This window comes from Pangasianodon hypophthalmus, chromosome 21, assembly GCF_027358585.1.
Source record: "Pangasianodon hypophthalmus isolate fPanHyp1 chromosome 21, fPanHyp1.pri, whole genome shotgun sequence".
Taxonomy (NCBI): Eukaryota; Metazoa; Chordata; class Actinopteri; order Siluriformes; family Pangasiidae; genus Pangasianodon; species Pangasianodon hypophthalmus.
This window is the reverse complement of record NC_069730.1, coordinates 18,660,553-18,684,418: the sequence shown is the minus strand read 5'-3', so window position 1 is coordinate 18,684,418 and position 23,866 is coordinate 18,660,553. Positions and strand designations below refer to the sequence as shown.

The following is a 23,866-nucleotide window of genomic DNA, read 5'->3' as shown; positions in this document are numbered from 1 at the left end:
GTAGGCCAACATCGTAACCACTGAGCTACCACTGCCAGAATGAGTGGATTAATATAAAGCCTGCACTATCGCTGTAATTAAAACAGCGAAAATCCAAGAGCACTGTGCTAATAATTGCGATATTCAATACTGTTAGTATTTAATACTGTTTAATTCTGGTGGATGCTGCATCTAGGTAGCATTTTAAGGGCTTTTAAGGTCTCTCCCCTTTAGCCATTTACTAGGCTTTGAAAAATCTAAAGGTGCCCTATGCATGTTCATCCAAAAAGATTTTTAAAAAAAATCTTAGCACAAATTTAGCTTGAGTAGATCACACATAGTCATTATCAGTCAAAGAGATTAAACTAGGAACCAGAAGTTACTTTCACATAGAAAATAAACTCAAACGTACAGTTTTTAAACACAATATTAATAGTGATTTGATCGTTTAGTATGTTGTAAGCTCCAGTGGTTTAGATTTCTGAATTCAAGCTGTCCAGAGGTTAGAGGGCAGAAACAGACTCTCGGTAAGCACATTAGTCAGTCATTAACACAATTTAAACAGAACATCCACCATCTCTGCTCTTTATTATTCAACATGTAAGTAAAATGGCTGTTTGTTTATTTGGATCTACATTTCCTAATAGATTGTGTGTCTAGCTGCTATGTGCTTATTGTGTATATTTCTCCACATAGATCTTCTTTGAGGAAACAAACTGTCTGTTGGTCAGATCTGCAATTTGGTAATACATATTTACTTTAAAGGTAAAGTCTATGTTCTATGTTTTTCACTGGTGCTATAAGAATATTATTAATATAATAAATAATAATGAGGATTTGGGTGTTGTTATGTCCACAGTGACCATGGCGACGACACTTTTCCGCTGTCTTGTATTGATTTTTCTCTGGGCTGCTTCTGCTGTCTGTATGTCAGGTACGATTCAAAAATCTTTTTTTTTTTTTACACCAGGAATTTTACATTGAAAAATTGGAGCGACTAAATGCTTTGAGTAGTGAGAAGCTTAGGAATTGATAAGTAGCTCCATATTTGGCCCTCTACATGCATGTACAAAATTATTGACAACACAATATAAGCAATACAAAGCATTTTTTGTCACTGAGCTTTCAAAGTTGAAAAAAGCTTTTTTACAAAGCACAGCGTTTAAAAAAAAATCAAGCATTTTTTAAACTTTCCAACCAGTTGGGTCACATGTTGTGGAAAAGCAAACATGGATGACAAAAAATTTTGTTAGTGAGTGAATATAAGGAGATTTACGACATGGCTAGTTATTTAGCCAATAATAGCGACGACTGGTAAGAGGTGCTTTTTCTGCCAAGTGTGGAAAATATTCCACATCATGGATTTCTACTGTCAATAAACTTATTAAAAATCTCCTGATTTTAAGAATATGAATTAGTTTTTTACAGCAGTCCAAAAGCACACATGCTCCTGCGCTCCAGAAGGGCTAACAGCTTTCTGGAGGAAATTAAGCCTGCATCTTTGGAGCGAGAGTGTATAGAGGAGCAGTGTGACTTTGAGGAAGCTAGAGAGATCCACCAGACCAGAGAGGCCACGGTAAGTCATTTCTTCATCTTACAGTTCTTACATCTGTGTTTCTTCACAATGTCTGCAATGATAATATGTGTTCTCCTCCTCTTACAGCTACAGTTCTGGATGGTGTATACAGGTAGGTGTCGGTTTTATTTAAGGTCAATTGCAGCGCTACCGTCAAAACCACATACTATGTTTGTGTATTATTGTTTATTACGTGTCAGATGGGAACCAATGCATCCCAAATGCCTGCGAGAATGGAGTTTGTGTGGATCAATACCAAAACTACATTTGCTCCTGCAACCCTGGTTTTGAAGGAAAAAACTGTCACCTAGGTGAGTTTGAATTACAGAAAGATTTTAAATCAGTAGAATTTTATAAATATTTTTAATATGTGCTGTGGGATGATGTGTTGTAGCAATGTTAAAGGAATGCTCCACCCTGTTCGTATTGAAATATTTGTGATGTGTTTAGCCATTCTGGTTCTAATTTGTTTATTGGTTCTGTGGTTTCATTATTTCCATAAGACGTTAGTGATTGTGTGTTGCTCTGATGTCACAGGGGGAATATTATTATTATTATTATTATTATTATTATTATTATTACTGCTAGTGCAGTGACAATGGAAAATTTCAACAATCTCAAGCATAAGAGATTGAAAACAAAAGAGCAAGTGCTTCTTTTCTTACTCAACATTTTCCAGCCTAGTTTTATTGTCATGTTAATGAGATATTCAGCATAGTGGCTAGTTAGCAATCTATGGTGGTATTAGCATGAAAGCTGAAGCTTTCTGTTTGAGCAGAGTGTACATATGAGGAGGTGAGAGAGATGGACAGTCTAAAGGACAAAAGCACTGCTGCATCACTGTCCTTAGGTAGAGAAGAAGCGAGGGCTTTCATTATTAAGAAGTGGAATGGCATTCATTATAGTAAACCTCAAGTAAACCTTCAACACCATTGAAGATCACATATTAATTATAAAGATTAATCAAGTCATTCAGGGTGGATTTTTCCTGTATTCTGAGACTGTATTCTGAGGCTGATTTGACCTTCAGTCAGCACACACACCAACTGCTCAGTGGACAACGGAGGCTGTGATCACAACTGCCATGAGATGAAAGACAAGACAGGACGTTACTGCAGCTGTATTAATGGATACAAACTCCATGAAGACTCCAAACAGTGTGTTCCAAAAAGTGAGGACACAGTGATTTTCTTGCTGTAGATGAATTTAAGTGCATTCCAGTGTAATAAGTGTAAATCGTGGCGCATTTGTCTCGTATTTCCAGATCAGCAGTCTTGCGGACAGATTTTGATCACTAAGTCATTCTACGGAACAAAGCCCATTGAAGGTCTACGACCTTGGCTCATGGGTGGTGAAGTTGGCAAAAGGGGAGAGAGTCCTTGGCAGGTATAAGAATAAGCAAGGATCTTGGAGGGAAATGTTGGTGGTTTTTTTGGTTTACTGATGCTTCATAATGACCATTTGGTTATAACAAAAAGTGTTGTTTCTATACACACAATTTAAATGATCATAACTTGTTACAAAGTTTGCCTAGATAGTTAATTAGCTCACTGATTCTAGCCTAGTATTGTCAGCATTGTAAATTCACACTTGGCCCAAATAATTGAGTCCGTACCCATGACTGATTTGGGGCTCGTTTGGAAGTTAGGCTCATGAACGCAGGTTTGCTTTCACATCGAAGAATTCTTTCCAAACACTGGACTGATTGCGCAGTTTCATTTTTCATTTTTACACACACAGGTTGTTATGGCTCTGTTCAACAGTTTATGTTGAACAGTAATTGTAGTTTGCACTAGGAAACTGCTTCATGCACATTTATATTCACTACTGAGGACATTTCTGGAGTTGGCAGAGGCATGTTTAAAAGAATATTGAAATGGAGACTCTGATTCAGATAAATTGTATTGGAGTTTTTCAACATGGTACTATTTATATTTGTGTTTCCTTCTCAGGCTCTTATCTTTAATCCCAATGGAGAATTCCACTGTGGCGGTGTTTTGCTTGATGAAGTCTGGGTTCTCACTGCTGCTCACTGTCTTGAGAAATACAGCCGCTTCAGTGTCAGACTGGGTTTGTTTTTGGGTTTTTTATGGTTGCTTTGCATTTGGCCACTTTTTAATAGTGAAATTTGAAGATTGATGACAGACAAATACAGCACTGACTGTTGAAAAAAAAAGGCTCCATCCAGCAACCTGAATGGTTTTTCATCTTCCTATTGGAGAACCTGTAAGCTTTCTATGTAGAATTCTACAACAGAGGGTTTCCATTTATGAAAATGTTATGAACAGGTAGAGCCTATTTAGAATTCTAAGACCCTTGAGGAACCCTTTTTTCCAGTCGTCCAGAATGAGCAAGTAAAGAGTGATTATCTACACCTGTGGCTGGTTTACAGCATTCCATTTGCGTGCTTCTTTACTCATTCAGCAGTGGGCTGCAAACCTCACACAGGTGTAGCCTATCATCCATTACTCACTAATTCTCTTCCTGACTGCTTCTCCATGCCCCCTGCTGCCAAACAGTGATCTGTGTTGCAATCACTGACATTCCTTGTCAGCATACATTGTCACATTTAATGAACTTAATGAGTTTTTAGGCCACTGTTCATTGTAAAACATTGCTCCCTGGCTAGTACATGTGATGCTGCCCGTAAATTTGGTCAAAATATGGTGGGCACCTGCTTTTGAATGTGAAGGCTTTTATCTCTGAAGTGTGTAAATGCTGCATAAAATTACATCTTGGCAGCTGCCTTCTAACTGATACATGTGTTTATTTTCTATTGAACTCACCTTTAGGTGAATACAAACGTTTGAAGTTCGAAGGATCCGAGGTCACCCTTCCTGTGGTGAAAATTGTCCCCCACCCAAAATACAATAGCCTAACAGTGGACAACGACATAGCTCTGCTGCGTTTGGAGTCACCAGTAACATTCAGCACGTACATCGTCCCTGCCTGTCTGCCGAGTCAAGACCTGGCCGAGCGTGTGCTCCACCTCAACGGCACCACGATGGTGGTGACAGGCTGGGGCATGGATAAAGAAGGGACAGCGTCATACAGCTCAGATCTCAAACACATCAGCGTGCCACTGGTGGAGCGATCCGAGTGTGCACGCCACATGGTCACCAACCTGACGGAGAACATGCTGTGTGCCGGCATCATCGGGAGCATCAAGGACGCGTGCCATGGTGACAGCGGCGGCCCCATGATGACACTATATCGCAACACGTGGTTCCTCATCGGCCTCGTATCCGCGGGCGAGGGCTGTGGCCGCACGGACAAACTGGGGATCTACACTAAAGTCTCCAATTACCTGGAGTGGATTGATAGCGTGAAAAAGCAGCTGTGACCTAATCTTGTCGTTTCAGATCTGTTCTGCCTATCATTCCGGATGTAGTTAGTCTTTTATTTTAGTAGAGGCTCTTCTTTTTACTAAAAACAAGTCTCCACTCCCCAAACTCTAAAATCAAATCAATATCATCCCTACTGTGCGCAAAGTTAATTATGACAATGCACTATTAAGTCCATATAAGTCCAAAGTTGGGTAGATAGGAGAACTTGTTAAGTGGCTGCTCAGAGACACTATTTAGACTTGTAGACAGTGCTACTATGAATTGTAAAGCCCTGTTCAGAGGGGGTTCAATTTACATTCAGACATGGAATAATTCCATGATTTTATTTCTATCCGGATTGGCCATGTCAGTGCTTTTCTCCCTCCTCTTCTCAGCAAATTACACACCAAATGACCTACTGGGGTTTTTTTTCATAATCTCTGGAGTTTTTTTTTTAACCAAATCAACAAATGTTCTCCATTAAAATACTTTCAATTTTTTGTTAATAAATTTCTTTTAAATAATAAAATATTAGTAATGACTCACCATGTGTACTGTTCCACATCATTGACTACTGAAGAGCAGCACAGTGACACTTCAGTCATTAGTAATGAGTTTCACTTTATTGTTTAAACAAATATTCATATAGTTAAAATACATGCAAACAACATTCTTAAATGATTCACAGAACTTGGAGCTGTTATTGTACAATTAATTTAATTAATTATTTTAATTAATTTAAAAGTTACTTTATAATTACTTAAAACAAGAAAATAAAAATAATAATAATAATAAACTGAACAAACATTAACATCGGCATGCTATTTGTCCCTATTGCATAAAACACTGAAGGTTAAATAAAAGTGTCACTGTTTTTAAATAAAGGAAATCATGAAAAGTCAATGTCATAACTTTATTATTTACTGTAGTGTTTCAAATTCATTTCTCTTTATGATACTTTACGCTTTACAGTAATGTCTTAGCCCGGTTATTATTTCATAGCCTACTCGAATTTGGGTAATGCCCTGAATTTCTGGATTCAAGCTGTCCAGAGGTTAGAGGGCAGGAACAGACTCCCAGTAAACACATTAGTCAGTCATTAACACAATTTAAACAGAACATCCACCATCCCTGCTCTTTATTTTTCAACATGTAAGTATAATATGATTATTTGATTATTTATTTGGATCTACTTTCAGACATTTCTTGATAATTTGTCTCTCATAATGGAGTCTGAGGAACAGGGACATGACTAAAAGAGTTACAGCTCTAACCTACAATTTCATGTATTTCTCTGACACATGTAGATATTCTTTAATAAAGAAACAGACAGTGTGTTGGTCAGATCTGTTATCTAGTAAGACATCTTCCCTTTGCGTTTGAACCAGTATTATCAAACACATAAACTGAGATCTATGTTCTATGTATTTTTGCATTGTTTCTATATTAATATTATTTATATAACAAATAATAATGAGGATTTGACTGTTGTTATGTCTGCAGTGACCATGGCGAGGACGCCTTTCCTCTGCTTTGCGTTGATTTTCCTCTGGGCTGCTTCTGCTGTCTGTATGTCAGGTGTGACCTGAAAATGAAAACTGCTACATGCATATCCAGAATTATTGCCACCTATGGGCAATATAAGCAAAAAATAAATAAATAAATAAACATAAATAACATATTAAAATATGATCAAATATTAGCTGATCCAAATATTCTGTATTTGTATTTAAACTGGAAATAAGCATAGTCTTTTTTGTTTATTTTTTTTTTTTTGGGGGGGGGGGGGGGGGAGACCTGAGCAGAACTATTCTGCCCTGTGTACAATGTGTAGACTGTGTGAGCAGTAGAGCAGTGGATCTTTACATAAATCATAAATGCGTGCACACCACTGTTAACATGTTTACCACACAAAGACTGAAAATGAAGAAAATCCATCTCCCCCATTTTGGAGTAGTTTCAAGTCATTTTTTGTGTTTTTTTTTAGTTGAGTAGTAGTTGGGATGGGAATTTTGCTGAAATCTGGCAACCCTGTCTGTGAGCTATGTACCTGGTGCCTTTAAAGCTCCACCTGAAAGTAAAAACCTTGTTCTTATGCAACTCAGTCTAATGCACACACCTAGTCTGAACGTGAAGATTTCTGGCAAGCTTCTAAAAAGCTTTCTAAAAAAATAAATGAATAGTGGTCTTCCTATTCGTATCTCTATTCATAATTGTTTAGAGCATCTTATTGGTTCACTTCGAATAATATATTCGTATTCAGTTATGTCCTTATACAGCATATTTAACTTTATGGAATAAAGCCCTAATAAAAAAAAAAAGCTCCTGATTTTAAATTAGTTTTTTACAGCAGCCCAAAGGCACACATGCTCCTGCGCTCCAGAAGGGCCAATTCCATTCTGGAGGAACTGAGGTCTCCATCTTTGGAGCGAGAGTGTATTGAAGAGCGGTGTGACTTTCAGGAAGCTAAGGAAATCATCAAGAGCAAAGAGGCCACGGTTAGTCATTTCTTCTGCATCTGTGCTTCTTCAAAACGCAATATCTGCCAATGTCTGCTCTTCTTCTCTTACAGTTAGAGTTCTGGACGGTGTATGCAGGTGAGTGTTGGACTTATTTACAATAAATTGTGGAGTATTCATCTAAACCACATAGTATGTTTGTGTATTATTGTTTATTACGTGTCAGATGGGAACCAGTGTGTCCCGAATGCCTGCAAGAACGGATTTTGTGTGGATCAGTTCCGGTCCTACATTTGCTCCTGCAACCCTGGTTTTGAAGGAAAATACTGTCATCTATGTGAGTTTGAATTACAGAAGGCTAAATTGTTGGTTGGTTTTATCAGGTCATGTTTCACCAAGAGCTTCTTTTCTCACTCCAGAAAGTTCAGTATCGTATTAATGTGAAATCCAGCTTAGAAGTAGCAAAGACATTGGTGCAAGAGTTGGAGTCCCAGAATACAATGCACCTATATAATGTAGGAAACAATTAAAGAAAATTTTTAAAAAAATAGACCAACACTTCGATGAATAATGGTTTAAATAAAAAAGTCAGTTCAGAATTGTATTACAAGATAGTAATTATAAAGATTAATATGCAAGTCGTTCAGGGTGGATTTTTCCTTTAAAACTGTATTCTGAGGCTGATTTGACCTTCAGTCAGCACACACACCAACTGCTCAGTGGACAACGGAGGCTGTGATCACAACTGCCACGAGACGAAAGACAAGACAGGACGTTACTGCAGGTGTATTAAGGGATACAAACTCCATGAAGACTCCAAACAGTGTGTTCCAAAAAGTGAGGACACAGTGATTTTCTTGCTATAGATGAATTTAAGTGCATTCCAGGTCTCCATATTGTTTATATTTGACCTTTTTAGTACAGAGATGGAGAGATGCACAGTGCTGCCTTCAGTTAGCACTGAACAACATGGTATCCATGTCTCTGATTTCCAGATCAGCGGTCTTGCGGACAGATTTTGATCGCTAGGTCATTCTACTCAACAAAGCACTTTGAAGGTCTACAACCTTGGCTCTTTGGTGGTGAAGTTGGCAAAAGGGGAGAGAGTCCTTGGCAGGTATAAACAAGGATTTTGGAGGAAAATGTTTTTGTTTTTTTTATGTTTATCCATTCTTCATAATGATGACTTGATTAGATGCTAGCCTAGTATTGGCAGTGTTGTAAATTAGAGTGTTTCACACTTGTCTCAGATACTTTGGACCAATTCTGTGTTCATTTGGGGGCAGGGATTACAATAGTGGGTTCATTTTCACATAGAAGAGTTCCCTCTAAAATTTGGATTGATTGACCTATAGGATTGACAATTCTATAGGTCACTTTTGTCAAAGTCAATGTCACAGAATTAAATGCAGCTATACATGCAGCATTGTTTTCAAAAGAACCAGGGATCGATTCTATGGACATCTGCTGGGCTTGAAAACAGCTTTCATACTTCATCAAATGTACTGAACTCTCAGGGTAAATGGCCCCAAATCCATACAAGTTTTAAAAACATCATTAAACATACAGTCATGGGGGAAAAAAGTACAAAAAAGTATGTTTTTATTTAACAGTGTGTAAATAACGTATTGGGTGGTCCTCACCAACTTCTATAAACAAACAAATAACCTCAAGTGACAACAAAATAACACAACAGAATACAATATGTAGTCATTTTTTACCAAAAAGTAAATCAACATTCAGAAACCAGGTGGGAAAAAAATAAGTACACTCTTCCTACTTCCACAATTATTAAGAAAGTAATTAGCAGCCAGATGTTACTAAAGAAATGCACAAGAATAGTTCATCATCAAGAAGTGTGACTACCTCTATAAAAGCAGAACTTTTTGCAGACTGGTTTTCTGGAGCACTCAGGTGTGTGTCTACATCATGCCAAGAATAAAGCCATGACGCCAGAGAAGCAATTGTTGCTGCTTATCTATCTGAGAAGGGTTATAAGGCCATCTCCAAACAATTTGAAATTCACTACTCTACAGTGAGAAGGAATGTTTACAAATGGAGATCCTTCAAGACAGTTGCCAATCTTAACCGGAGTGCGCATCCCAGCAAATTCAGTCCAGCGAAAGACTGTTTAATGCTCAAAGATATAAAAAACCCAAGAGCTACATCATGTGACCTACTGGCCTCTATAAGCACATTAAATGTTTATGTTGTTGATGAACAAACCACAAATGTTCTGGAACAATATCCTCTGGACTGATGAGATCAAGGTGGAGATGTTTGGTCATCATGCAGGGGTGATGATTTGGGCTTGTTTTGCAGCCACAGGACCTGGGAAACTTGCGGTCATTGAGACAACAAAGAACTCCACTTCATATCTGAATATTCTTGAAACAAATGTGAGGTCATCTGTCCAGCAGCTTAATCTGGGCTGAAATTGGGTCATGCAACAGGACAATGATCCCAAGCACACCAGCAAATCAACATCTGAATGGCTTAAGAAGGTAAAAATAAAGGTGTTGGAATGGCAAAGTCAAAGTCCAGACCTCAAAGTCATTGAGATGCTGTGGCGGGATCTTAAGGGAGATGTACATAAATGAATGCCCGCATGCGTCAATGAACTGAAGCAATGTTGTAAAGAAGAGCAGGCCAAAATTTCTCCAAATTAATGTGAGAGACTAAAAAAACTCCTACAGAAAATGTTTACTTCAAGTTAGTGTTGGTTATAGTGGTTCTACATGTTACTGACTTATAGGGTGTACTTATTTTTCCTATCTGGTTTCTGAATGTTGGTTTAGTTTTGGGGGGAAAATGACTACATATTGAAATCCATTGTGTTTTTTTGTTGTCACCTGAGGTTACTTGTTTGTTTATAGAAGTTGGTGAGGACCATACAGTTGTTATTTAGGTCTTGATAACAAAAAACATACAGTAGAATTGAAGGAGGGTGGACTTTATTTTTCTCGTGACTATACTTGATGTTGAAGTCTTGCAATCATCCATTGAAATGGTTGTCTCCTAAGCATTTCAAAGTAAATACAGTGTGCAAAGAGTCAAGGAAATGGTCAACATGGAAGTCGACAAGCGCTTGTTTAAAAGAGTACTGAAATGTAGGTACTGATTCACAAAGACCATGATGAACATAGTACCATTTATATTTGTGTTTCTTTCCTAGGCTCTTATCTTGAATTCCAACGGAAAATTTCAGTGTAGCGGTGTCTTGATTGATGAAGTCTGGGTTCTTACTGCTGCTCACTGTCTTGAGAAATTCAGCCGCTTCAGTGTCAGACTAGGTTTGTTTTTTGTTATGGTACATTTGCTTTTGGTCGATTTTTATTAATGACGTGTTAATCTTCAGAATCTTCCATCCAGCAACCTATTTGTTCCTCTTGGAGAACCCCTAAAGGTTCTATGTGGAATCCTACAACTAGGGGTGGGCAATCTGGCAAGAATATTTTTCAATTGATTGTCCACATGTGTATGAAAAAGAAAGGAATATAAATAGGGTGCTATAAACCACGCACAGATGTAGACAATCACTTGTTACCTGCTCATTCTCTATGACTTGCCCACGCCCCCTGCTGCCGCACAGATAATGTAAATAACTGTCATCTGCATTTGTGATGCCCTTTATTGTCAGCATGTCATCACACATGATGAAATGTGCACATCACATTTGCTTATTCACAATTGCTTTCTAGTTTATCGGGTTACCTGAGAATAGATCTCAATCTAGCTGCAGCTATTTTTTTAGTCTACTGTTCACAGAAAAATGTGTTCACAAGCAGCTAAGTTGCTGGCTTGCAAATTAGTGGATGGGAGGTTAGCAAAGATGCTGTATTTTTCATTTTTTTGTGTTTTGGTGTGATGTGCAACTGATACTGTTAATTTGAGAGTGAGCTGGTGAAACCTTTTTGAAGTTTTGCTTCTATTGGTAAAACACAAGATTCTTCAAGTACACAATAAACATCAGAGTCTGAAGATCAACACCAGTCTCCTGGATCCTGACTCACTCTTGCCAAATTTTTAACAAAGCTACCTAAACTGTGTGTGTTATGCTAGCTGATTCACGTTAAACATGGAATGAATTTGGTAATCAATAAAACACTAACATGAAGCAAAATAAGATTGGTAGCTAGCACAGAAATGAACAAATCATGTATACTTGTAAGCATATTCCTTGGACAGAGCCATAGTTTGGTCTACATTTTATGGCACACAGATCCTGTGAATTACTGGATTGCCAACATGATCAAGGACACCTATGATGCTGCCCTTAAATTTGGTCAAATTATGGTGGGCAGCTATGCAAATGCTGTATAAAAATGCATAAAAATGTGTTTATTTTTCTAGGCAAATGACCATTCCCTCCCTTTAGGTGACTACAAACGTTTCAAGTTCGAAGAATCCGAGGTCACCCTTCCTGTGGTGAAAATTGTCCCCCACCCAAAATACAATAGCCTAACGGTGGACAACGACATAGCTCTGCTGCGTTTGTCATCGCCCGTAACATTCAGCAGGTACATCGTCCCTGCCTGTCTGCCGAGTCAAGACCTGGCCGAGCGTGTGCTCCACCTCAACGGCACCACGATGGTGGTGACAGGCTGGGGCATGGATAAAGAAGGGACAGCGCCATACAGCTCGGATCTCAAACACATCAGCGTGCCACTGGTGGAGCAATCCGAGTGTGCACGCCACATGGTCACCAACCTGACGGAGAACATGCTGTGTGCCGGCAGCATTGGGAGCATCAAGGACGCATGCGACGGTGACAGTGGCGGCCCCATGATGACGCTATATCGCAACACGTGGTTCCTCATCGGCCTCGTATCCGCGGGCGAGGGCTGTGGCCACACGGACAAACTGGGCATCTACACCAAAGTCTCCAATTACCTGGAGTGGATTAATAGTGTGAAAAAGCAGCTGTGATCGATTCTTGTTGCTTCAGATCTGTTCTGCCTATCATTCCAGATTCAGTTAGGTCTTTTATTTTAGTAGAGGCTCTTCTTTTTACTAAAAACAAGTCCCCAAACTTTAAAATCAAATCAATATCATCTTTACTGTGCACAAAGTTAATTAAAGTTAAATTTTACCAATCCACTATTATCATAAAGTCCAGTTGGATAGATAGGAAAACTTGTTAAGTGGCTGCTAAAAAGCCCTAATTAGACTTGTAGACAGTGCTAGCTCAGTTAGGGCAGTGCTAGCTCAGTGGTTAAGCTCTTGGACTGCTGATTGGAAGGTTGTGATTTCAAAATCCAGCACTGCCACTGTTAGGCCCTTGAGCAAGGCCCTTAACCCTCAACTGCTCAGTTGTGTAAATGAGATAAATGTAAGTTACCCTGGATAAGGGTTTCTGCCAAATGCTGTAAATGTTGTAAAGCCTTCTCACCTTACTTAGTCAACTCATGCACGAATATCCACTTCCAGATTCATGAAAATGATCTAAACTTTTTATGGGCCTTATTCAAATTTCTGCATATTAGCAGGAAAAAGGAAATAAGGCCACTTCTTATTCACATATGCCACAATATAATTTTAGTTTACTATTAAAGAAATAAATGAATTAACAGTTGTATTATTATATAAGTTCTTTAATATTTTAACAATAGATGCTACCAAATAAATAAAAATGATCACACGACTGTGTGATTCAATCATCCAGATTCGTAGGCAAAACAAATGAGAGAAACTCGTCCCTACTGTGTTAATTTAATCGCTGTCTGTAAGCGGGAAGTTTATCACAGAGGAGATGGGCAAAAATGTTATTACCGACGTCACCCCATGAAACTAATCGCATCCAAATAGGGCATAAGACAAATAAATATCATATGCTACAAGTGCGTAATTCAAGAGATGAAGATTTCACCCTTTGCCAATTAGCGCTACATTCTTTAAAATTCATAGACATGTCTCATTTCTACTTATTACTTAATTTGTTTTGCTTTAGAGATTTTAAAATGAACTCATTGCTTGACATTGAACCAGAGATGTTAATAGGATGTTTATAAAGCTTCTGTGTAGAATGATCTTGTACTGTGACTTTCACAAATCACTAACACTGGCGACTCCTTCCAAAATTGTTCAATAAACATCTCCTTAGAGAAAATTCCAAAGTATCAATGACTATATGTTTTTTGTTTTTTTTTGTTAATTAAAAACACATTTTATAATCAGGTTATTCTTAGCCATAGATTATTTTGTCTGGAAACATTAGCAGTGATCTGATTTAGTACATTGTAAGCTCCAGTGGTTTAGATTTCTGAATTCAAGCTGTCCAGAGGTTAGAGGGCAGGAACAGACTCTCAGAAAGCACATTAGTTAGTCATTAACACAATTTAAACAGAACATCCACCATCTCTGCTCTTTATTTTTCAGCATGTAAGTATGATGGTTACTTGATTGTTTATTTGGATCTACATTTAGAAGCTTATTGATATTTCATCTCTGTGTGTCTAGCCGCTCTATGCTTATATACAGATTATTGGAAACTGATAATGGAGTTTGAGGAATAGGGACACGACTAAAAGAGTTACAGCTCTAACCTACAATTTCTGACATATGTATTTCTCCGTCTAGATCTTCTGTGAGAAAGAAACACACAGTGTGTTTGTCAGATCTGCTATCTAGTAAGACATCTTTTCTTTGCTTTTTAACCAGTATTATCAAACAAATAAACTCAAATGTAGAGGTAAATCCAGAATAATTTATGCTCCAGTCCCACCCTCTTTCTGTTTCGTTTAATATGTTCCCTGTATTTTTGCATTGTTGCTATATGAATATTATTTATATAATAAATAATAATGAAGATTTGACTGTTGTTATGTCTGCAGTGACCATGGCAAGAACTTTCCTCTGCTTTGCGTTGATTTTCCTCTGGGCTGCTTCTGCTGTCTGTATGTCAGGTACGACCTGAAAATGAAAATTGCTACATGCATATCCAGAATTACTGGCACCTTTGGGCAATATAAGCAAAAAACATAAATAACATATTAAAATGTGTATTTTTTCTTTATTTAATTTTTAATTATTTTTTTTTTGGCGATCTGAGTGGAGATGTTCTGCCCTGTGCACAGCATGTAGACTATGTGAGCTACGTGTCAGATCTATGAATAAATCAGAAATGTGTGCACACCATTGTTAACTTGTTCTCCACACGAAGACTGAGAAAAACAAGAAAAACACATCTTCCTCCTGTCCAATGCCTGCTTTGTTTTGGCTAATTTGAAGTCTTTTTGTGAATTTTTTGAGTTGTAGTTGGGATGGGAATTTTGTTGAAATCTGGCAACCCTGCCTGAGAGCTTCATTCTTGGTGCATTTGAAGCTCTGCGTGAAAGTAAAAACATCGTGCTTGTGCAACTCAGTCCAATGCACACAACATAAAGCTATCTGACAAGCTTTTTTAAAAATAATAATAATAATAATAAATGAATAATGCACTTCCTATTCATATCTCTATTCGTATTTGTTTAGAACACATTAACTGTTCAATCCGAATAATATATTCATATTCTGTTCCATATATTCCACTTTATGGTATCAGGCCCTAAGAATGAAAAGCTCTTGATTTTTTAGTGTATGGATCAGTTTTTTACAGCAGTCCAAAGGCGCACATGCTCCTGCGCTCCAGAAGGGCCAATTCCATTCTGGAGGAGCTGAAGTCTCCATCTTTGGAGCGAGAGTGTATAGAAGAGCGGTGTAACTTTGAAGAGGCTAAAGAGATCTACCGGACCAAAGAGGCCACAGTTAGTCATTTCTTCATCTTATGATTCTTACATCTGTGCTCTTTCACAATGCGATATCTGACAATGTCTGCTCTTCTTCTTTAACAGTTAAGGTTCTGGACCATTTATGAAGGTGAGTGTTGGGTTTATTTAAGGTAAATTTTGGTGTCATTATTTAAACCACATGCTTTTTTGTGTATTATTGTTTATTACATGTCATATGGGAACGAGGGTGTCCCAAATGCCTGCAAGAAAGGAGTTTGTGTGGATCAGTACAGGTCTTTATATTTGCATCCTGGCTTTGAAGGAAAATACTGTCATCTACAAGAGTCTGAATTCCAGAAGGATTTTAAATAAATATTTCAACATTGTTTTGAGAGTAGCACTTCATAAATATTTTTAGTATGTGCTGTGGAATAATGTATTGTAGGAAAACTCCACTCTGAAACATATGAATTATTTTTATTTTTAAAATATTTTAATATATAATTAGCACCAGAATCACTAAACACATCACAACACATATTGTGAATCTGGTGCTACTTTGTTGGTAGGTACTGTCAGGTCAGGTTTCGCTGTTAGCTTCATTTTCAAACCATGTTTAACATCATATTAATGAGAAATTCAGCGTAGAAGTAGTGGAGATGTTGGTGCAAACGTCGGGGTCAAAGTCCCACAATGCGACGTAGCTACACAATGCAGTAACACTGAGTTACAGCAGATACTCGGCCTGGCTAATTAGTAATCAACAAGATGATGAGCATAATGGCAGTGGATTAGCATGAAAGTTTAAGCTTTGTAACCTGGTCTGATTGAGTAGAGTGTACAGATGCAGAGGTTAGAGAGCTGAACAAACTAAAGGATTAAAGCGTCGCTGCATCGCTCTCTTTAGATAGAGATGAAGCAAGGGCTAAATCCCACTGCACCCCTATCAGCAGGTAGTCGAATGCATTAACCAAAATGAAAATAGAGCAACATCAATGAAAGAAGTTAATAATTAATAAGTTAATAAAACTTGGATGCCATTGAAGATCACATATTAATTATAAAGATTAATATGCAAGTCGTTCAGGGTGGCCTTTTCCTTTACAACTGTATTCTGAGGCTGATTTGACCTTCAGATAGCATACAGAGGAACTGCTCGGTGGACAACGGAGGCTGTGATCACAACTGCCATGAGAGGAAAGACAAGATAGGACGCTACTGCAGCTGTATTAATGGATACACACTCAATGAAGACTTCAAACAGTGTGCTCCAAAAAGTGAGGACACAGTGATTTTCTTACTGTAGATGAATTTAAGTGCATTCCAGGTCTCCATATTGTTAATATTTGACCTTATGAGTGTACATCATGGTGCGTTTGTCCCTGATTTTCAGATCAGCAGTCTTGTGGACAGATTTTGATCCCTAAGTCGTCCTACAGAACAAAGCCCATTGAAGGTCTACAACCTTGGCTCATTGGTGGTGAAGTTGGCAAAAGGGGAGAGAGTCCTTGGCAGGTATAAGAATAAGCAAGGATCGCAGGTTTGCTTTCATATAGATTAATTTCTTCCAAACAGTGGCTCGATTGCACAATTTTATATGCCACTTTTGTGGTTGTTATGGTTCTAGGTTATAATTTTCCTTTGGTACCAACACTCAAGCAGTGAAGAACAGTGTTTTTAGATGCACACTATGTCATCATACAAAAAGATTTTTAGCAATGCAGGCTATCTGTTCTCTGGACAACTCCCGGACTTTTCAGAAAAAGAATTTTCTCACTACACCAAGTGTACTGAGCTCTCAGGGCAAACGGCCCCCAAGTCCAAAAAACATCACAAGTGTGAAAACAACATTTAACATACTCTGTGTTAAAGTTTTGCAATAATCTGATGTCTCCTTGGCCATACTACTTAAAGTAAATGTAGTGTGCACCTCAGCAAGGAAATCGGTTCATGCATGTTTATGCTCACTACTGAGGACGAGTACAAGATGACAAGATGACAGGGAGGTCAACAAGGGCATGTTTACAGTATTGATTAGGTTCTGATTCAGATAAATTGTATTGGAGCTTTTCAACATGGTACCATTTATATTTGTGTTTCCTTCTCAGGCTCTTATCTTAAATTCCAAAGGACAATTTCACTGCGGAGGTGTCTTGATTGATGAAGTGTGGGTTCTCACTGCTGCTCACTGTCTTGAGGGATTCATCCGCTTCGGTGTCAGACTGGGTTTGTTTCAGGATTTTTTATATGGATGATTTGCTTTTGGTCATTTCTTGACAATTTGCTAAATGATAACAGCAATGGCCATTTAGGGGAAAAAGGTTTCTAGTAACCTGAAACATTCTAGGTTCTACCATCTATGTAGATTCCTACAACAGAGAGTTTCCATTTATGAAACGGTTCTAACTAGATTTAGAACCTATTTAGAATGCTTGGGCACATGAGAAGCCCTTTTTTAAGGAGCATTGCTGTTGTCCCTTCTGGATCAGGTAGTCATTTCATTGTCTGACAGATTTAACAGATTGTGGCAGCAGGGACATTGTCAAGTGCCGACTGTGAAGTGGAGAGGGAGTCATAGAGAATGAGCGGATAACGAGTGATTGTCTACACCTGCGACTAGTTTACAGCAGCCTATTTACATACTTCTTTTCCTCTTCAGTAGGCAGCTGCAAACCATACATGGGAGTAGCTAGTCTCTCGTCCGCTTGCTCTCCATGACTGCCTCTACACTTGACCATGCCCTCAGCAGCCACACAGATAAAGAACCATGATCTGCATTCATGACATAGCTGTAGCTCATTTCTTAGACCACTCCACTGAAAAACAGTGCTTGCTAGCTAGTAATCTAGCTAGTTAGCTTTAGTGGCGTGCAAGTTAGCGGCTCGCTAACAGTACAGTAAGTGTATTCTTTGGTCAGAGCTACAGTTTGGTCTACCATGTTTGTGAAAATTTTATGGCACACTGGTCCTGTAAACATGGGAGTTCCAAGGAAACATATAATGCTGCCATTATATTTGGTCAAAATATGGAGTGTGCAAATGCTGCATAAAAATGCTGTCAAGGTAGCTGCATTCTAACTGGAACATAATGACCTTTAGGTGACTACAAACGTTTCGAGTTCGAAGGATCCGAGGTCACCCGTTCTGTGGTGAAAATTGTCCTCCACCCAAAATACAATAGCCTGAAGGCAGACAATGACATAGCTCTGCTGCGTTTGTCATCGCCCGTAACATTCAGCACGTACATCGTCCCTGCCTGTCTGCCGAGTCAAGACCTGGCCGAGCGTGTGCTCCACCTCAACGGCACCACGATGGTGGTGACAGGCTGGGGCATGGATAAAGAAGGGACAGCGTCATACAGCTCAGATCTCAAACACATCAGTGTGCCACTGTTGGAGCGATCCGAGTGTGCACGCCACATGGTCACCAACCTGACGGAGAACATGCTGTGTGCCGGCAGCATTGGGAGCATCAAGGACGCGTGCCGTGGTGACAGCGGCGGCCCCATGATGACGCTATATCGCAACACGTGGTTCCTCATCGGCCTCGTATCCTGGGGCGAGGGCTGTGGCCGCACGGACAAACTGGGGATCTACACCAAAGTCTCCAATTACCTGGAGTGGATTGATACTGTGAAAAAGCAGCTGTAGTCAAATCCCATTGTTCCAACTCTGTTCTGCCTATCGTTCAAAATTTAGTTTGCTCAATTATTTCTGAACAAACCCTCAAACTATAAAATCAAATCAAATCATCATCATTACTGTGCACAAAGTTAATTATGCAGTGCACTATTAAGTATGAAAGCCCTTTGAAAGTACGATGACCAGAGTTGCATAGCTTACTGAGGAAATATAATCTGGTATTGATTACAGATAAATTGGATAAACATATTAAACAAGGCTGTGGTTCATTCTGAAGTAACCATGACTACGCCCTAGTCCCTTTGAAGGCTCCATTCTTCACAGTGAGAACTCTGAGTGAGACTGAAGTGTCCCCTCTTTAAGGGTCCAAATTGCCCTGTGGAATACACCTGTATGTTGTTTTATAAAACTGTATCGCAGGTTAGTAAGTAATGAGTAAAATGCTTGGTTATGTGCTGTTATAATAAATAAAATAATAAAAGATGGGGTGGTGTGATACAGTGGATGCTGTTACCATCCAGAAGTTGATTATTTTCCAATAACAGCATATTTTATTTTTTATTCCTCTTACACCACAGCAAGTTCCCAATGCAATCATTTTTTATATATATATAATAAAGAATGACACATCATACATTTGATCCTTTTATAGATACATTTATTGTTTGGAACCCTATATATCGCTGCTCTGGGCGATCGTCCCTCTTCAAAGCACTGGGTTCTGTGTAGGGTCCATCGCTTCAGAAGGGACCACAGCGCAAGTTTGCCTCTAAAGACTGAAATCTTTGTATATAAGAATTTATTGAATCAAACATAGTGCCTGGTGCAAACCAATGAAGCCTGTAGATAAGAGACTCATACACAATGATGCACAAATATATCAACAATGCTAGTATCAACTGTAAGACAAATGAATTTGTAAATTGAAGAGATGTAGATTTTAGGCTTTTCCAATTCGATCTAGATTTTTCCTTTAAATTTCTCATTTCTACCCATTTCTTAATCTAATTGAGGTGATATTTGATGTTTAAAAAGCTTTTCACTGGCACAGTACTGCTTCTGATTTGACTTTCATGTAGCTGCAGAATAATCTTGTTCTGTTTAAATAAAAGTACAAAGATTATGATATATATATATACATACACACATCACTGACTACTCACTGACTACACACATTTTCCAGTCATACAGTGCCTTATTGCATGCATTAATAAAAATTTAATTATTAATCCACACAGTTCCCAGCTCAGTGTTGTTTGCTTAGCAGTTATGAGCTCCCCCATCTGTATATTTCACTACCAATCTCATCATCATCATCATCATCATCATCATACTAATTTTAAGCATTGCGGCAAGAAAATCTTGAGGAGGTGCAATCTCTCATTTCTTTAAAAACGAAATTACAGAGATTACCAATGTATTTTGAAACAATTCATGAAGATGTACTCATGATGTATTTATGGAAGATGAGAAAGACATGTGTTAATTGTTAGGTACATTAGCTTCGAAACTCCGGCGCAAAATTAAGATGCAAACTTCAGACACCAAACGTGGTCTGATCAACAACATTTGGGCTAAAGGTGAAAACTGTGTGCACTAGCTTTTTTTTATCAAATTTATAGTATATGATTAATAATGTATGTGTGAAGACATAATTAACTACACACCATTTAAGAGATATTAGATTTCTTTTGTGATGTATGTCTTCGGTGAAATAGTTGCTGCAGAGAAAGCTGGCTGAACCGCAGGCCTTTGTGTTCTGGTTGTGCTCTGGAAAGCAGACAAAGCTCAAATGAATCTACTCAAATTTAAAAGGAAAATAAAGGCCATGCCATTTATGGGTCTGTTTTCAATAGGACACACATTCAGTAGTCTTTATTGATTTGCATAGCAGCTAACTTTCATAAAAAATTTGAAAACCTTTGAAAACCTGAGAATAAAAGTCATGCATAATGTTACAGTTAGGAGTGCAATCTACAAAAAAATCATTGCTCGGGCACTTATACATGGTTTTAGGAAGGCATTCAGCACACTTAATCTCTACGCTATGCATCAATTTAAATAAAATAAGATTAAAAGGAGCCTCAACATGGAGCTTTTGTTGTTTTAAGATGGAGAGATGTTCAAACTGCTGCTTCCTGACCTCCTGCTCTTCAGCTCCTGCTCATATCGCTCCAGCTGAGCCCAAAAGCCCGGGTTTGGCTCCACCACCGATCGGGCACTTTTCACCACCTGATGAAACAAATGATATCACGATTTTTATGTTTTGAAAAAAACAGAACAAGTAACAAGTCTTTGGCAAACAATAATTGTTTGTAATTCCATTTATCCTGACAAATGATCACCTCCGATAATAAACTTGCCTTATACACACAGCTGAGTTTCAAACACACATCTCATCGTTCACACAGCTCTGATTTTGAAAAAATTGTTTCCATGTAAGCATTTAAGGGGTAATTAAAAATAAATGAATGAGTCGGCTCTAATGATTCATCTAAATGAGACGACTCAAAGAGTCGACACATCACCGTTACTAAAGGAGATGCAGTCAAGACACTTGATAAGTCTGAATAAGGTCGAAATGATAAAGAAGAAGATAATATGCACTGCCTACAGCTACAAAAACAAGAATTAAAGAAAGAAATAGCGGCTCACATATGCGAGTCGTCTTACTAGCTTAAAGAGCCGACTCGTTCCCGAGCGACACATCACTAGTGAAAACGCATTCGTGACACTTTAATAGTCTGAACATAGCCCAAATAATACAGACGATAATAGAAGAAGAAGATAATAAGCTTTGCCTACTGCTACAAAGAAAGAACTGCAGAAAAAAACGGCTCACATATGCGAGTCGGTTCTCAAGGTTCATCAAAGAGCCGATTCAAAGAGTCGAAACATCACCGTTACTACTGAACATGCATGTGTGCGATACTTAAAAAGTCTGAATATGGCTGAAATTATGTAAAAGAAGATAACAGAAGACAGTAAGCTAAAAGAGCTAAAAAAAAAAAAAAAGAAGAAGAAGAAGAAGAATTAAAGAAATCTACTCACATATGAGAGTCGGTTCTCAATGTTGAACTAAAAGAGTCGGTTCAGATAGTCGACTCGTTCGTGAACGACACATCACTAGTAGAGACGCAGTCGAGACACATGTAAACACTAATTATGACCGATATAATACAGAAGATAAATGTACCTCATAATCATTAATAAAAAAAAATGAATTGGAGAAAGAAAACGACTCGGCTCTCAACGTTCAGCTAAAAGAGCCGATTCGCACATGTGAGTCGTTTTATCGTCTAAAAGAGCCGACTCGTTCGCGAATGACTCGTCACTAGTGGAGATGTTTTGGAGACACTTGGAGGGAAAACAGTGTGAAAATGAAAAGTCCGAAAGGATGCAGAAGATCCAGCACGTGTACCTCATACGCCTCGGGTAAGGACAAGCTGTGGTGCTTCATGAGGTAGGCGATGCATATTGTAGCCGAGCGACTGCGGCCATTTTTGCAGTAGACGACGGTGCGGCCGCCGCGCGCCGCTTCACCGAGTATGACATCAGCACAGCGGTCGAAGTGCGCGTGCAGGTCCTCGTTGGGATCGTCGTAGACGGGCACGCGCAGAGTGCTGACCCGGGCTGAGGGACAGGGCTGCTGCTTGGACACGTTGATGCAGAGGGTCACTGCCTCCTTCTGGATGAGCTCATCACTGCAGGCTGAGCGAGCATTGCTGATGAACAGCGAGTCTGTAACCTTCCACAGCTGCAGCATTCAGTGTGTGTGCGCGCGTGCGTGTGTGTGTGTGTTAGAAATATCAAAACTACTGCCTGTCTAAACAGACAAAACTCGCATGCATGCTCACTTATCCAGTGTTACTCCCGTGCATGTGGACTTTCACTGCTGCAGAGTCTCTCTCTCTCTCTCTCTCTCTCTCTCTCTCACACACACACACACACACACACAGAGACGCATGCACTAAAATTACACACTGCACTGCTAAATTTATTACATGATGAGAGAGGCACAGCAGAGCAGCCACGAGGTGTCTTCATGGTCCTAATGCCGATTCTTTACTCTTCATGAAAGCATGTTGTACTCAGGTGAGTGCATGTTAAATAAGGAATAAATCACTCCTCGTCGCGCTGTTATAGGAAATTAATCAACGACAGGGTGGTGTGGTGATGCAGAGTTACTGTTACCACGCTGAAGTTTAGATTATTTTCTGATAGCAGCACATCCCCAAAGTGTTTTATTCCTCTTATACCGCAGAGGTTTGCCAACGATTACAATTTTTAATTTACTAATGAACAACACACCATACTTTTTATCCATTTATAGTTACATTTAATGTTTTGGAAAGTCCACACACAAGCTAATTCCTGTTATCACTTATGTCCATTAGAAACAGTCGTTCCTTCAGCAGCCTCCCTTTTTTCTCCCGCTTAAAGATAATAAGACAAAAAAAAAAAAAAAAAACACACAGCAACCAGAAAGCGCAAACTTCTCTGTCCTGAACATTATAAAGCGCTGACACTGGAGACTCCTCAAATGTAAAATAACAACATTAAATAAAATGTTTAATAAATGTTCAATAAAAATGTAATATATCAATGATTATTTATTATACGTTACATTATATCATTTATTTGTTAATTTAGAGTTAACTTTAGATTTGTCAAAGGTATCCTCTAGTTGTTTAATGTATAAGTTGCATCTTTGTTTTCATGTTGTTGTTTGTTTGTTTTTTTTATTTAAGAGCAATATATCAACTTACAAAAAGATGACGAATTACCTATAGCAGAAAGAAAGGAACAAGGTTGACAAAATACAATCCATAAGCAAATAAAACATGAATAAATATATAAAAATTTAGAAAAGAAAGAAAAACAATTATGTGACATTTACAATAACATCATATATTTTAAATGGTTTTTAGGCTTTTATTTTTATTTTGTTGGTATTAGTGAGACAAAAACTATTAGGAAAAGAAATTTAGGTATCATTGTGAAAAACTGGAACTTATGTATATAATATTTATCCCTTAAAATCATAATGCCTTTATCATTTCCAATACGTTCAGTATCCAACTCTTTATTTGTTCAACATAAATCAGTTTACAAACAAATTCCATGTAGAAAAAGTAAATAATAATAATAATATGTATTTTTTTTTAATGTAATTA

At 38.3% G+C, this 23,866-nt stretch overlaps 4 protein-coding genes across 7 annotated transcripts; 3 read left to right on the top strand and 1 right to left on the bottom strand.

Annotated features, from left to right (window-relative positions):
- Window positions 1-497: 497 nt before the first annotated feature.
- Window positions 498-5,426, top strand: LOC113546415 (vitamin K-dependent protein C). 2 transcript variants are annotated; one of them, XM_026946287.3, is made up of 10 exons: window positions 498-579; window positions 676-744; window positions 839-913; window positions 1,398-1,555; window positions 1,643-1,667; window positions 1,756-1,866; window positions 2,586-2,726; window positions 2,820-2,941; window positions 3,508-3,625; window positions 4,348-5,426. In XM_026946287.3, the coding sequence occupies exons 3-10, from the start codon at window positions 844-846 to the stop codon at window positions 4,896-4,898; spliced, it is 1,296 nt and encodes a 431-aa protein (XP_026802088.3). In that variant the 5' UTR covers window positions 498-579; window positions 676-744; window positions 839-843; the 3' UTR covers window positions 4,899-5,426. The 2 variants fall into 2 exon arrangements, with proteins under 2 accessions (XP_026802088.3, XP_034170417.2); XM_034314526.2 differs by lacking the exon at window positions 498-579 and having other exon boundaries at window positions 661-722.
- Window positions 5,427-5,565: 139 nt separating this feature from the next.
- LOC113546413 (vitamin K-dependent protein C-like) lies at window positions 5,566-13,459 on the top strand. 2 transcript variants are annotated; one of them, XM_053227491.1, is made up of 9 exons: window positions 5,566-6,033; window positions 6,385-6,450; window positions 7,222-7,379; window positions 7,454-7,478; window positions 7,567-7,677; window positions 8,037-8,177; window positions 8,336-8,457; window positions 10,516-10,633; window positions 11,719-13,459. In XM_053227491.1, the coding sequence occupies exons 2-9, from the start codon at window positions 6,390-6,392 to the stop codon at window positions 12,267-12,269; spliced, it is 1,287 nt and encodes a 428-aa protein (XP_053083466.1). In that variant the 5' UTR covers window positions 5,566-6,033; window positions 6,385-6,389; the 3' UTR covers window positions 12,270-13,459. The 2 variants fall into 2 exon arrangements, with proteins under 2 accessions (XP_053083466.1, XP_026802085.3); XM_026946284.3 differs by having other exon boundaries at window positions 6,385-6,459.
- A 155-nt stretch (window positions 13,460-13,614) lies between these two features.
- On the top strand, window positions 13,615-19,922 carry LOC113546416 (vitamin K-dependent protein C). Of its 2 annotated transcripts, none has more exons than XM_026946289.3 (9): window positions 13,615-13,721; window positions 13,920-13,969; window positions 14,174-14,245; window positions 14,928-15,085; window positions 15,173-15,197; window positions 16,186-16,326; window positions 16,443-16,564; window positions 17,158-17,275; window positions 18,148-19,922. In XM_026946289.3, coding segments are annotated over exons 2-9 (1,188 nt in total). In that variant the 5' UTR covers window positions 13,615-13,721; window positions 13,920-13,968; the 3' UTR covers window positions 18,699-19,922. The 2 variants fall into 2 exon arrangements, with proteins under 2 accessions (XP_026802090.3, XP_026802089.3); XM_026946288.3 differs by having other exon boundaries at window positions 14,916-15,085.
- On the bottom strand, window positions 19,239-22,670 carry dusp28 (dual specificity phosphatase 28). The gene is made up of 4 exons (XM_026946315.3): window positions 22,111-22,670; window positions 20,833-20,921; window positions 20,357-20,459; window positions 19,239-19,786 (listed from the first exon to the last, which is right to left on the bottom strand). The coding sequence occupies exons 1-3, from the start codon at window positions 22,453-22,455 to the stop codon at window positions 20,360-20,362; spliced, it is 534 nt and encodes a 177-aa protein (XP_026802116.1). The 5' UTR covers window positions 22,456-22,670; the 3' UTR covers window positions 19,239-19,786; window positions 20,357-20,359.
- Window positions 22,671-23,866: the final 1,196 nt, after the last annotated feature.

Excerpts from the sequence above, each read along its gene's own strand:
- LOC113546415 (XM_026946287.3), top strand. The coding sequence starts at position 844 with ATGGCGACGACACTTTTCCGCTGTCTTGTATTGATTTTTCTCTGGGCT. Across the intron at positions 2,942-3,507 it reads GGGGAGAGAGTCCTTGGCAG|GCTCTTATCTTTAATCCCAA; the intron begins GTATAAGAATAA and ends TTTCCTTCTCAG. Across the intron at positions 3,626-4,347 it reads CCGCTTCAGTGTCAGACTGG|GTGAATACAAACGTTTGAAG; the intron begins GTTTGTTTTTGG and ends ACTCACCTTTAG.
- LOC113546413 (XM_026946284.3), top strand. The coding sequence starts at position 6,390 with ATGGCGAGGACGCCTTTCCTCTGCTTTGCGTTGATTTTCCTCTGGGCT. Across the intron at positions 7,479-7,566 it reads GTTCTGGACGGTGTATGCAG|ATGGGAACCAGTGTGTCCCG; the intron begins GTGAGTGTTGGA and ends ATTACGTGTCAG. Across the intron at positions 8,458-10,515 it reads GGGGAGAGAGTCCTTGGCAG|GCTCTTATCTTGAATTCCAA; the intron begins GTATAAACAAGG and ends TTTCTTTCCTAG.
- LOC113546416 (XM_026946288.3), top strand. Across the intron at positions 16,327-16,442 it reads CAAACAGTGTGCTCCAAAAA|ATCAGCAGTCTTGTGGACAG; the intron begins GTGAGGACACAG and ends CCTGATTTTCAG. Across the intron at positions 17,276-18,147 it reads CCGCTTCGGTGTCAGACTGG|GTGACTACAAACGTTTCGAG; the intron begins GTTTGTTTCAGG and ends AATGACCTTTAG.
- dusp28 (XM_026946315.3), bottom strand. The coding sequence starts at position 22,455 with ATGCTGCAGCTGTGGAAGGTTACAGACTCGCTGTTCATCAGCAATGCT. Across the intron at positions 20,922-22,110 it reads CCTTACCCGAGGCGTATGAG|GTGGTGAAAAGTGCCCGATC; the intron begins GTACACGTGCTG and ends TTGTTTCATCAG. Across the intron at positions 20,460-20,832 it reads CAGGAGCTGAAGAGCAGGAG|AGCACAACCAGAACACAAAG; the intron begins GTCAGGAAGCAG and ends TCTGCTTTCCAG.